The 12,137-nt window shown below is 50.0% G+C and overlaps 5 protein-coding genes across 5 annotated transcripts; all 5 read left to right on the forward strand.

The window, feature by feature from the left end:
* Nucleotides 1–5: 5 nt before the first annotated feature.
* Nucleotides 6–1,694, forward strand: trm5 (tRNA (guanine) methyltransferase; the record flags this gene model as incomplete). The annotated part of the gene is made up of 4 exons (XM_057271300.1): nucleotides 6–306; nucleotides 387–488; nucleotides 556–633; nucleotides 712–1,694. The coding sequence occupies 4 exons, from the start codon at nucleotides 6–8 to the stop codon at nucleotides 1,692–1,694; spliced, it is 1,464 nt and encodes a 487-aa protein (XP_057115488.1).
* Nucleotides 1,695–2,104: 410 nt separating this feature from the next.
* N7481_012082 (DNA-directed RNA polymerase II subunit RPB4) lies at nucleotides 2,105–3,198 on the forward strand (the record flags this gene model as incomplete). Its single annotated transcript, XM_057271301.1, has 3 exons — nucleotides 2,105–2,451; nucleotides 2,618–2,745; nucleotides 3,071–3,198. The coding sequence occupies 3 exons, from the start codon at nucleotides 2,105–2,107 to the stop codon at nucleotides 3,196–3,198; spliced, it is 603 nt and encodes a 200-aa protein (XP_057115489.1).
* A 1,478-nt stretch (nucleotides 3,199–4,676) lies between these two features.
* Nucleotides 4,677–6,975, forward strand: N7481_012083 (putative C6 transcription factor (OTam); the record flags this gene model as incomplete). Its single annotated transcript, XM_057271302.1, has 2 exons — nucleotides 4,677–5,020; nucleotides 5,100–6,975. The coding sequence occupies 2 exons, from the start codon at nucleotides 4,677–4,679 to the stop codon at nucleotides 6,973–6,975; spliced, it is 2,220 nt and encodes a 739-aa protein (XP_057115490.1).
* A 1,121-nt stretch (nucleotides 6,976–8,096) lies between these two features.
* On the forward strand, nucleotides 8,097–9,563 carry N7481_012084 (VOC family protein; the record flags this gene model as incomplete). The annotated part of the gene is made up of 1 exon (XM_057271303.1): nucleotides 8,097–9,563. The coding sequence occupies one exon, from the start codon at nucleotides 8,097–8,099 to the stop codon at nucleotides 9,561–9,563; it is 1,467 nt and encodes a 488-aa protein (XP_057115491.1).
* A 1,050-nt stretch (nucleotides 9,564–10,613) lies between these two features.
* On the forward strand, nucleotides 10,614–11,882 carry N7481_012085 (uncharacterized protein; the record flags this gene model as incomplete). Its single annotated transcript, XM_057271304.1, has 4 exons — nucleotides 10,614–10,781; nucleotides 10,847–10,954; nucleotides 11,009–11,385; nucleotides 11,447–11,882. The coding sequence occupies 4 exons, from the start codon at nucleotides 10,614–10,616 to the stop codon at nucleotides 11,880–11,882; spliced, it is 1,089 nt and encodes a 362-aa protein (XP_057115492.1).
* Nucleotides 11,883–12,137: the final 255 nt, after the last annotated feature.

Genomic DNA, 12,137 nt, shown 5'->3' on the forward strand with positions numbered 1-12,137 from the left:
TCTCGATGTCGAAGCCGTCGAAGAACGACGACCCGCGCACCCAGGTCACCCGCGAACTGCCCGTCATGTTCCGCCCACCCGTGAACCGGGCAATGCGGACCCTCGACCGATCATTCTTCCGCAAGACAGTGCCCCTCACTTCAGCTCGGATCTTCCAGAATTCCGAGATCTCGCGCGTGCGCAAGGAATTGGCCACCGCTAAGGATCTTCTTGCTTTGCCGCGACTGTCGAGTGTGCAGGAGATTCCAGACCAGGATGGGACGGTACGGAAGGCGCTTTTGTTAAGGGAGACGGTTAAACATGATGGTAGGTTTGTCCGTGAATGGAGTGGTGTGGATTTTGTTACTTCTGGCGAATGGATATAGACTGACATTCACTGTGCGCAGACAAGTCAACGTGGTCGCCCAAGATTACCGAACTCGTTGAGAAGGGAACTGTGGCCGTGGGACCGTTCGAGCTGGCATTGGATTATGATTATTGGAGCTATGGTATGATCAATTGCGCATGACTCCGGCCGAACGACAACCTCAATACAATCCCGCTAACGCATTCCAGCTGAAATCATGAGCGCTATTCTCCCCGAGCAGGAAAACGCAGAGGTCCCTCAGGGCTTCACACAGGTGGGGCATGTTTGTATGTTTCTGCCCAACATCAGCCAGTGATCTGATTTCCCCGCGGTTGTATATGGATGCTAATCAGATCGAAAAACAGTACATCTGAACCTCCGCGAACACTGGCTCCCATTCAAGACCCTCATTGCCGAAGTTCTCAAAGACAAAAACCCCACCGTCCGAACAGTCATCAACAAGACCGAAGATGTCGGCTCGCACAGCCAATTCCGCACATTCCCCTTCGAACTTCTAGCCGGCGAGAACGACCTGAACGTCGTCCAGCACGAACAAGATTGCGAGTTCCACTTCGACTACGCCCGCGTATACTGGAACAGCCGTCTGGAAACCGAGCACCGCCGACTCGTGGAGAAGTTCCGCCCCGGACAGATGGTCTGCGATGTCATGGCTGGCGTTGGTCCCTTTGCCGTACCAGCCGGCAAGAAGAGAATCTTCGTGTGGGCGAATGACCTGAATCCTCACGGGTATGAGGTTATGACAGACGCTGTACAGCGCAACAAGGTCAAGGACTTCGTCACTCCACACAACAAGGACGGACGGGACTTCATCCGCGATTCAGCGAAACAGCTTCTCGAGGCCGAGCCTGTGACTGTGACGATTCAGCCCAAGGGCGGACGGAGGGACAAGAAAAGAAAGGCAGACGGCAGCCAAGACCTTCAGCCTCCGTCTCAACCTCAACCTCCCGCCCTGGTCTACCAGCGTCCCTCAGTCGTGGACCACTACGTAATGAACCTCCCCGCGACAGCAATTGAATTCCTCGACGCTTTCCAGGGGGTGTATGCAGGCCAGGAATCCCAGTTTGCGCCTCACACGGAGCAAAAACTACCCATGGTGCACGTCTACTGTTTCTCTGGACACTCGGAGAACGAGGTCGATGACCATGTAGATATCTGCGAGCGCATCTCCGAGCGCATTGGGTATACGATCACGCCAGAGGACCGTGTTGATGGCAGCGGTAATGCGGCGATCGAACTTGCTATCTTTAATGTGCGACTGGTCAGTCCGAAGAAGCAGATGTTCTGTGCTAGTTTCCGGATTCCGCCTGAGGTTGCTTTTCGGAAGTAGGTATACTAGTATTTGAGGCGTATGCCAGTGGTTGGGTATATGTAAGGCAGAGATGGGATAGATAAAATAACACTGATACCCTGATATAGTTAAAAGTATACCCTAGGGCAATGTTGTTGTAGTAGTAGTAGTAGTAGTAGTAGTAGTAGTAGTAGTAGTAGTAGTAGTAGTAGTAGTGGTAGTGGAATACTATAGAGTAACTAGTATAGAGCTACACAGGAAGGAACGACCCCAGGCTCCGAGTTCTTTCTGTTCTCATCCAGGGCTCTTCTCTCCAGCTTCACTTTCACTCTCTTCTCCAGTCTTCTCCCATCCATTACTCCAACCAAATCCATCCCATATTCAATATCCAAGTTTTGTGCTTCTGCTCGTGCTCACTCGTGCTCACTCGTCCTCATCAACCAACCAAAATGACGCCCCGCAAAGCGGTGCGCTCACCGCCCCGATCTGCCCAACGAACAAGCAGATTCAACCTCGAAATCATACCTTTGACCCCCCATCCAGCAACAGATCAATTCATCGACGCGACAACCCCGATCCCCCGCCTCTCCATCCGCCACAACATGGACCGCATCGTCCTACCCCCGCCGACGAACCGCAAACGCGCACTGCCGCAGGGCGAGCTGGAGGCGGCCTCGACGCTGAAGCTTGGCGCGGACCAGAATACACATACCCTCTCGCTGTCCGAGGCGCGACTGGTTATTCACAAGGTTTTGGAGAATAAGCGTCGTGGTGGGAATAAATATGAAGAGCCTGAGTATGTTACCTATTACCCGTGAGCTTGATATAAATGTAGCTATAGCTATAGCTACATGGTGTGGTTTTGTTTTATGTCTGCTCTAGAGCGAACAGAGAAACGATATTCGAGGGACAGGAGTATAATGAATGAATCATTGATATTAATGGTTTGCTTTGCTTCACAGGACCCTGGATAAAACGCTCGTTTACCTGGATGTGTTTGCGCGATTCAAGGACGAGGAGAATATCAAGGCGGTGGAGCGACTATTGAACTCGCACACGGAATTGGAGATGTTTGAGCGGTCGCAGTTGGGTAAGTCAAGTGCCGTGCTTTCTTCCTGTTACCCTGTTTCCTTTTCCCCGAACCAGGAACCAGAATTCAGAAACCAGAGTTCGGGTTTGGGTTCGGGGTAAGGTTGCCAATGCCCATGCCAATGCCAGGGTTTCCGTTTTCCCATCTCCGATGTTCCCTTCCTATCCCATTCCGGTCTCTCCACTTTGGCGGACTGCGGCGGTGGCGTGGCGTCGGAAAGGCGCGTGTCGGACTTCCCCCTGGCCGTTTACCCCCCAAATAACCCCAACTACCTATGTATGACCCCAAAAGGTAACGACCTCGGCTGATTGAAATTGGAATCTAGGTAGTTTGTGCTGCGATAATGCGGAGGAGGCCAAGTCTCTGATCCCCAGTCTGCAGAATAAGATTGGCGATGGAGATCTGCAGGAATTGCTGGACGAGCTGACCAAGCTGCGCAACTTTACGGAGTGATCGGGCAGAGAAGAGCAGAGCAGATCAGGTAGTACCTTATCATATTGGGACTGAAACTGAACTGCAACTGGAATTTGGGAGCATGGAGTTTGGGCGTCTTTCTGCTTACGTTAGGTCTGGATAAGTTTGGTTAGGAGGAATTCCGAGGGAACTCAAGCTGGCAAGGATGAACCAATGGAGGTGGATCGATTCCAACGGTTGCTTTAGCCGGGTCATTGGATCATTGGATCTTTGCATCCCTACATGTACATAATGCACTTAACATGAGTCAAGAATTACTACGAAGTAGTACTACTCATATGGAGGTCTCCGTGTAGTCAGACCATTCAAGTGGTTACTATTAGTCAATGGGCAGTGCCGATCCGAGATTCTCCTTTGCCACCGGGTCAGCGTTTTATTCAAGTAGGCGAGCACATGCCGGGGATGAGGTTGAGGAACTCCGGACTCCACCGTGGGGCCGGATAAACTCGTTCAAACTCGTTAAACTTGCAGGGAGTGGGGAGGGTGATTGGCTCTGTTAAGCGTTATCATGGGCAACCGATTGGTTGGGTGCAGCGGTGGGTAGCGGTGAATCTGGAGTTGATATGATACTATACTATTTTGTAGTATCCGATAGTACACTCGGAGATGTAGAGTTGTAGACTGTGTACCTGTATCTTGAGCATAGGTATAGTATATCCAGAGGAGCTCCTATGCTATAGAGTATAGAGTATAGAAGTACTCTATACTCTATACTCTATAGTATCGCCCGAGTAGTAGTATACTAAGTATACTACTCTATCTACACTGTCTACGGGCGGGTCTCCTCCGAGCCGCTCGATTACCTACAACGAATGACATAAGCCGGCCTCTCATAGGTGCAGCCCATTTCAAAGTACGTAACAAACACTCTCCACCAATCAAGTGTTACCTTCTTATCTGGCTTGACAATTTCACCGTGCTAATTGGGGCCATTCTGTTACGAGAGCAAAAAGAAAGATCGTCTGCTTCCGGTCGAGTTATATCGTCATCATCCTCCAATTTCTTAATTCCATGCCCTGGAATTCGTTTACCCTTGACTTCGTATATTGCTTTTTTTCTTCTTTTTCCTGCTAACAGGAATGACCGAGCAGACGATTCGACATCTCCTCCTGCTGCAGTCGTTAGCTGGTGCGGATTAAGCAGAGCATATATTACAGAGTAGTATATGCGAGAGCTTTATACAGATCTACAATCTACACCCGACCCCCCAGCAGGGTAAATAGGGTATTATCAACTTGAAGATAACCTTACATTTCCTGATAAGCTTGATCTTACATACTACCTCCGAGATCCTATACTATTCGACTATTCGACTACTCTTATCATTGCCCTCCACACTCTCCTACTTCCTCCGTGGAGCCACTCCCCCGGGAGGCTGAACCCTGGAGACCCCCAGAATCTCCAATCTACAATCTACGGAGTAACTCCCCAGATATAACCATAACACATCCATCTCCATGGCTACCGTCATCACCATTCAGCCTTCCTCAACGGCTGTCCCAACCTCCCACTCTCCTTCCCTCCACCGTCGACATCCCTCCAACTCCAACTCCACCCCCAACACTCTTTCGCCCTCCCCTATCTCCATTCACTCCTCACTACCTCGTCTGGGTAATAGGGATGGAGCCAGTTGTGACGCCTGCCTTCGCCGAAAGAGCCGCTGCGCTATGAATGACCTCGTCAACAAGTGTTACTCCTGTGACTTCCACCGCCAGGAATGCACATTTACCCTCTCGACCGACGCCCCAATTAAGAAGCGCAAGCTGGAGGATTCCCCGCGAGAGCTTGACTCCGTAAAACGGTATGTCCAGAATGAGAAGGAAGGATATCCTTGGATGGCATGGAACCTTTGGAATCTAAGCTAAACATCTTCATTCAAGACCCTCCATGCAATCCAACACACACGCCCCGGCCCAACCTCCACCCCCCGAGGCCGGACGCCTCCATCAAGGCGCCATGATTCGCCCAGGCTTCTTCAATCAATCTACCCAACATATTGGCATGACCACCGAATTGGAGCCGGCCCTCCTCGAGTATCTGCCACTAGACGAATACGACGAATGCACCGTCTCCGACTCCCGCATCCGAAGATGTGCCGACGACTGCACCTTTATGCGCGTCGTAGATACCCTCCCTATCGGTGACTCGCAGGCCGTGTCACTCGACGCCATCGAGAGCCTGGTTGCTCCCTACGGCGCAACCTTGATCGAGAAGTTCTTCGACCATGTTCACCCTTCCTTTCCCATTCTCATGGAGGACGCTTTCCGCCAATCATACCGGGAACGCCGCCAATTATCCCCGCTACTCCTCGCCGCGGTCTATGTGCTTACACTGAAGTTCGTCGATGTGGGCGCCTCCTCTCAAACAGCCCGCCGCCCGGACGCAGCGCGGTTAGAGAGCACGGCCTTGAAACTGCTGATTGAGTCTCTGCCGTTCCCCAGTATCTCAACTATCCAGGCCGGTCTGTTATTAACGCAGAAGTCGACATTGGCTACGGCCTCGCTGAACGGCCAGTTGGTGACTGCGTGCTTCGAGCTGGGTCTACACCAAGACTGCTCGAACTGGCGCATGAAGACCTGGGAGAAGGGTCTGCGGAAGCGTCTTGCCTGGGCTCTGTATATGCAGGATAAATGGTCTTCCTTAGTACACGGTCGTCCGTCGCAGATCTTCGCCTTCAATTGGACAGTCAAGGATCTCGTGGAAGACGATTTCTCCGATGCTTTCAGCTCCGGTACCGACTCAGCGCACGACTCAGCAGCCGTTGGACACGGCCCTCTTCTCTTCTGCCATATGGTGGCCCTCACAACCATTCTCTCCGATATTTTGGATCGCTTTTATACCCTCAAAGCCATCGAGGATTTCACAGCCGCAGGCAACCAAAGAACCCGCATCATCCTCGAAAAGGCCAAACCAGCACAGATCCGTCTGAAGGAGTGGTTCTCCTCTCTGCCCCCCTCATTGAAGATGGAATCATCAACCGGCGAGCTCGTCGAGACAATCACCGACGAACACGCCCGCAACGGCGCCCTCCACCTCGCCTATTTTGCCACGGAAATCACCCTTCACCGTTGTATCGTGCGCTCTCTCGCCACAGACGGCTCAGACTCCTACCTCGCGCACATCTGCCGCGGCGCCGCAAAAACCCGCCTGATATCCGCCATGGATTTCGTCAACCGCCTTCGTCCCGCTCATCTACGCTCATTCTGGCCCGCCTCCGCACGCACCAACTTCTCTCTCATCGGCTCCTTTGGTATGCTACTTCGCATTACCGCGCCGACGAATGAGGAGGCGGATTTCTACCGCGTGCGTTTGTGTGAATACCGCTGGACTCTGAGCGTTAGTCACAAGAATGCCGAGTTTATGAGCTTTGCCCTTGAGAGTCTTGACAATGCGACGGCTTTTGACAAGCATGTTCCCGAAAAGCCGAATATCGACGAACTCATGGCTTCGCAGAAGCAGGCTCCCCGTGTTCTTTTTTCGCGGGAACCTACGATGATGCTATGGCTGAAGCCGAGGCTACGCACGGCGCGGGCTCTTCTTCTATTATGTCCGGTCTTGCGTCTCCTGCTACGTCTGTTAGCGATATGGAAGATAATGATGGTTCGATGCTTTGAGCGCACCCTTTACCCTTTTTATACCCCTCTATATATTCTCCTCGCCATCCTCTCTCCGTATCTCGCCACCTCTACTCTCTTCTCTCCTATACCTCCTTTTTTCTCCCACCCACACCCAACCGCCTCGGCATACTGGCGTTAGGAACACAATGAAGCGCATGATTTTTGGATAGCCCCTGTGATCTTCATGGAATTCGATCACTCAAAAGGTTCGGGCAATGTTTTTTCTCTGGAATGATGGATTTCGGAATGGTCGTTATGGTCCGGTTTTCTTTGCTTTACTTTCGTTCGACTACCCCCTGGAACGCGCTGGATTTCGATATGTATATAGAACCGTGACGACATAGATGGTCATGAATTACGAGAACTGATTCAATATTGTCCTCCCTGTACACTGGCATGTAGAGTATAGTCGGGCCATACTTGCGTAGGGATGTTTTCGTTGGTGCTGGCATCTTGGTCTAAAATGTACTTTGAGTAAGAGGTTGGAGCTATTCACCGAATTGTCCAATATAATACTATATAGGAGATACCCATAGCGAGGACTCGGAATAATCTACATACTCCCGAGGTCCACCTCCAAGCCAACGTCGTATCATCACCTACTCTTTCACCGACCCTTCCAATAATATCAACTAACAAAATGGCCAAATCGGCGATTGTCGGCGATAGAGATGGGGATCAGTTTCCCACGGACCTGCATCCTATTGGCTTTCTACCAAGCTCTGAGATCCACAGACACCAACTCGATCGTGATGCCTGCGGTCATACTTTAGATTTTCAAGGTTTCAATTTGTAATGTAAACCATCTTAGCCTTACATTTCCCCGCATGACCTCTTTTTTATTGAGGGGAAATCGGGTTGGAGTAGTCGGGCCTCTGAATTATCAGCCACTTACTTCGGGTTTTTGGGGCCCCATGGTTTGCTCTATTGATAGGTCCTAGTACTGATAACGTATCAGACGTGGGCGTTGGCCCCTCAGATTCGACCTTACGGATGATATCCGATAGCGGATAAACGCGGTGAAAGGGATGGGATGCATATCAGGCACGGGGTCCTGGTTGATACGAGTACTTAAGAAGAAAAGATCCATCGATCTGAGGAAAGATAATACTAAATCGCGCAAATTCATTCAAAATTCCACAAAGGCGATTTCAACTACTTTCAAGTCCACGGCTGTCCTTAGTACTTCCACTTTGGACGACTGAACTATACGAAACTCAACCAAACCCATCCCACTGGCACATCATACTACTGTCCAAGATGGCTTCCGATTGGAACCAAAATGACCTCCGGGCACGCTTCTGCCACGCCCTATCAGAAATGTACAAAACAGAAGTGCCCCTATACGGCGACCTAATCGACGTCGTCCTAGAAGCAGACACAAAAGCGCTACAAGCAAGCACGAAATCCGGAGAAGCAGTCCCCATAAACCCGGACGACGTCCTCCCACTACGACACCGAGTCGAACGACATGGGGCAATCCGACTAGGAACCCCACACGAGCTCAGCACGATTCGACGCATGTTCGCCGTCATGGGAATGTACCCGGTGGGCTATTATGATCTCAGTCTCGCTGGATTCCCCATGCATGCCACAGCCTTCAGGCCGACGACCCAAGATGCGCTCGCAGCGCATCCCTTCCGAGTCTTCACGACGGTGTTGAGGATGGAGCTTCTGACCGCGAAGACGCGGGAATTAGCGAAGAAAGCGCTGGACCAAAGAAGTATTTTCACGCCCAGACTTCTTGCTTTGTTGGATACTGTTGAGTTAAAGGGGTCCTTAACGCCTGATGAGTGTCTTGAGTTTATCAACAATGGATTGGAGACGTTCAGGTGGCATTCGATGACTACCGTTACCCTTGACGAGTACATGATACTAAAGGCCGAACACCCTTTAATAGCTGATATTGTTTCGTTCCCTAATGCGCATATCAATCACCTCACGCCGCGAACGATCGATATCGACCTCGTTCAGAGTCTCATGGTTGAACATGGAATGCCCGCGAAGGAGCGAATCGAAGGGCCGCCCAAGCGGAACTGCCCGATATTATTACGACAAACTAGTTTCAAAGCTTTGCAAGAAACCGTCTATTTTGGCGATGTCTCTGGCTCAGGCGTACCGATCAAAGGATCTCACACGGCGCGTTTTGGAGAAGTCGAGCAACGTGGTTACGCATTAACGCGAAAGGGTCGGCAATTTTATGATCAAATTTTGAATCAGGTTAATGATCTCGCGGCTGCGAATCGAAATCGAAAACTCAACGATACTACCGAATACGAATCTCTACTCGCGAAATCGTTCAAAATCTTCCCGGATACGCTCCCCGCTCTTCGAGAAGAGGGCCTAGCATATTTTTGCTATAGGTTGACTTCAGCCGGCGAGAAGTATGCAGAGCACCGTGATGACGACTTCGGTAGATATGTACCGCCACTTGGTACAGCGACAGAATCAGTCCAAGACCTCCTGGACAGAGGAATTCTAAGCTACGATCCAATAACGTATGAGGATTTCCTTCCATTATCTGCGGGCGGCATTTTCAATTCCAATCTAGGCGACGTCTCCAAGTCTAAGCAGCTCATTATGAGCGCCGAGTCAGATTTGGATGGGTTCCAGCGTGGTCTGGGTACTTATGTTGCGGATGAATTTCACCTCTACGCAGAGATGCAACGCGGATCCCTTGAGGTTTGCAAGCAGAAACTTGGCTTGAGGGAAATTTCTATGGCCTAGCTGGTCGATTAGACGCTCAAGGCTTGGCTTTGGGGTCAATTCCGTCATTCATTTTTACTAGCGGGTGAGGTTACTGGGGATTTTTTGCATGACTACCTACCTAAAGTAGGCAGTCTTCGGCATCGTGCTACATTTTTAATATTCTCTTGGTTATGGATTTAACTTTTCTGCCCAAGGGTTCATACTAATTTCTTGACCTGCTCAATTCGGATAATTTGACGGACCTTCCACTTGTGGAAATTTAACACCCGTCGGGGGGACTTTTCTTGGAAATTCATCAACTCGTGCAGTAAACTAATAGTCTTCTCTAAATTCCCAGTCATGTACTTCGTATGATCTCCAAGCTTGATCCATCCATGGATGGATGTTTATTTCTGTGAGAAACCACCTGTGGCATGATGTACCTTGGAAGATCTAGATCTTTGCAAGTGTGAGCCGCGTCAGACACATCCATATGTAAGCATCATGCAGAATGTCTAGCCAGCTCAGACCACACAAATAATCCCTGGCCAAGTATAACTGGAATCCCAGTGCCCTATTTCAGTAATGCAGAGCACAAGTCTGGCCATTTTGCCTAAATATATCCTTTTACGGGGGCAAAACACCCCAGAATTCCTTGACAGCGAGATTCGGCCGGAGCGGGGGTGCGGCAGTCGATGCTGCGCCTACCCCAAACCCAAACCTATAGGCGCGCCCCGACAAGCGGCAAACTCGGGAAGCCGAACCATCAAATTCGCGCCACCGAGACTCATTTCGACGGGATCTCCCGCCCCGGCCGAATCGACCCCGAATGAGAGTAATAATAGTGAGGCTCAGCCAGTGTGCACGGGCTGTGCTGAAAATTTCTACATTGAACTCTTTACGATGATTTGGTGGTAGGAATTAGTTTCCGGCGGAGGCCCTCGAGGCCTATACTAGTACTAGTTGGATATATAATGCCGTTCCCAAGTTCGGAAACTCGAGGTCAGGACTTCAAGGTTTACTTCAGTTTGTATCTTAGCCACTAGCACCTGGACACCTTGAGCTATATCAGCTTTGAACTCGATCTGCATGTCATCAATTCAAGATCTTTCCCACGATGATATTTCTTGGCGTGTCTGGGTCGGAACCCTGAGTACGATCATACCCGCTACTCTAGTGGTGGTCTTGCGGTTCGCTGCCCGGTATGTTTCACGAGCTGGATTCTGGTGGGATGACTACACTATTGTCGTATCTTTGGTATGTGCGTTGAATGGACTTTGGTATAGAGCCTATCAAGAGTAGCTAATAACCTGATTGTACAGTTACTAAACTGGACTATGGATGCTCTGAGATGGGCCCAGGTCCTCCATTTCGGACTGGGAAAACACAACTATATGATAACGAATGAGATATTCCAAAGCTTTGGAAAGGTACGTAGCCTTCAATTCCTCTCAAACCATAGCATTCATCTTATACATGAATAGACTTTCATCGCTGGCCAAGTCATTTATTTCACAACGGCCGTTTTTACGAAGCTATCTCTCCTACTCCTTTACTATCGAATCTTCGGCGTCGTTCGCGGCTTTCGCTGGACTCTATATACCTCTTTCTTCCTTGTGATTGCCTATTTTATATCGTGCACGATCGTATCTATCGATTCGTGTGCCCCGGTCTCCAAATTTTGGGACCCGAGCCTCCCTGGATACTGCATCGATGAGGTCGCCTTCTTCCGATGGAACGGTTTTGCCAATTTGGCTTTAGACATTCTTGTCCTTTGTCTCCCATACCCCATGGCCTGGCGATTACAGACATCCGTACGACAAAAGCTCATTCTCACCGGGATATTCCTTCTCGGAAGCTTGTAAGTTCCCCTTGGGTTTAGGAGGTGAACTTGGCTGAGGCCCCAGGGCTGACGTATATAGTGTCTGCATTGCCTCTGTTCTCCGCATCGTTAGCTTCGACTTTTCGAGTCTTGAGGATGTAACCTATGTTAGTGTCAGCCCGTCGAATTTCTCTTCTATCGAGCAATCGATTGGTATTATTTGTGCATGCCTTCCAACGCTTCGCCCGCTTGTTCGTTCGCTATATGGGGGCTTGAAAAATACATCCGAGGAAGGAGAGATTTCTAGAGCCGTGTCGTCAAACAGATCCTCATTTCCTCTCCGCGGTTTATCGCAGGATGAAGAGAACAATGTGGGAATGTCAGGGCCATCTTGCGTGCGACAAGCACTCAAGCACGACCCGGTGTCTCCAGAATCTGCGCCATGTAGTCCCGAAGGCCGGGAGTCTTGGATACAGGGAGAAAACCAAGATTGTGAGGTCGAGACAAATGTTCCACGTCCTATATCATTTGCTTGATCATTCCTTTCTTCAAATAGTTTGATTCTTTTGTGGATGTTGCGCGCTTATTATTCCATGATACCCCTGTTCGTTTATGCTTATTTTATAGCGACACAATTGGAGCCGGTTGGTTTGATTATACTAGTATTCATCTCCGAAAAGAATGCATTCTTTACGACCAAGTTCGGCTGTTTCACTAATACATAATAGCTATCTCCTCTACCATAGCAGTACTGTTGGGTGACGGAATGAAATTTGAAACTTGAAAATAAG

The sequence above is a fragment of the Penicillium waksmanii genome, assembly GCF_028829765.1.
Source record: "Penicillium waksmanii strain IBT 27052 chromosome Unknown utg000010l:1.0-3698451.0:1.0-3701458.0, whole genome shotgun sequence".
Lineage (NCBI taxonomy): Eukaryota > Fungi > Ascomycota > Eurotiomycetes > Eurotiales > Aspergillaceae > Penicillium > Penicillium waksmanii.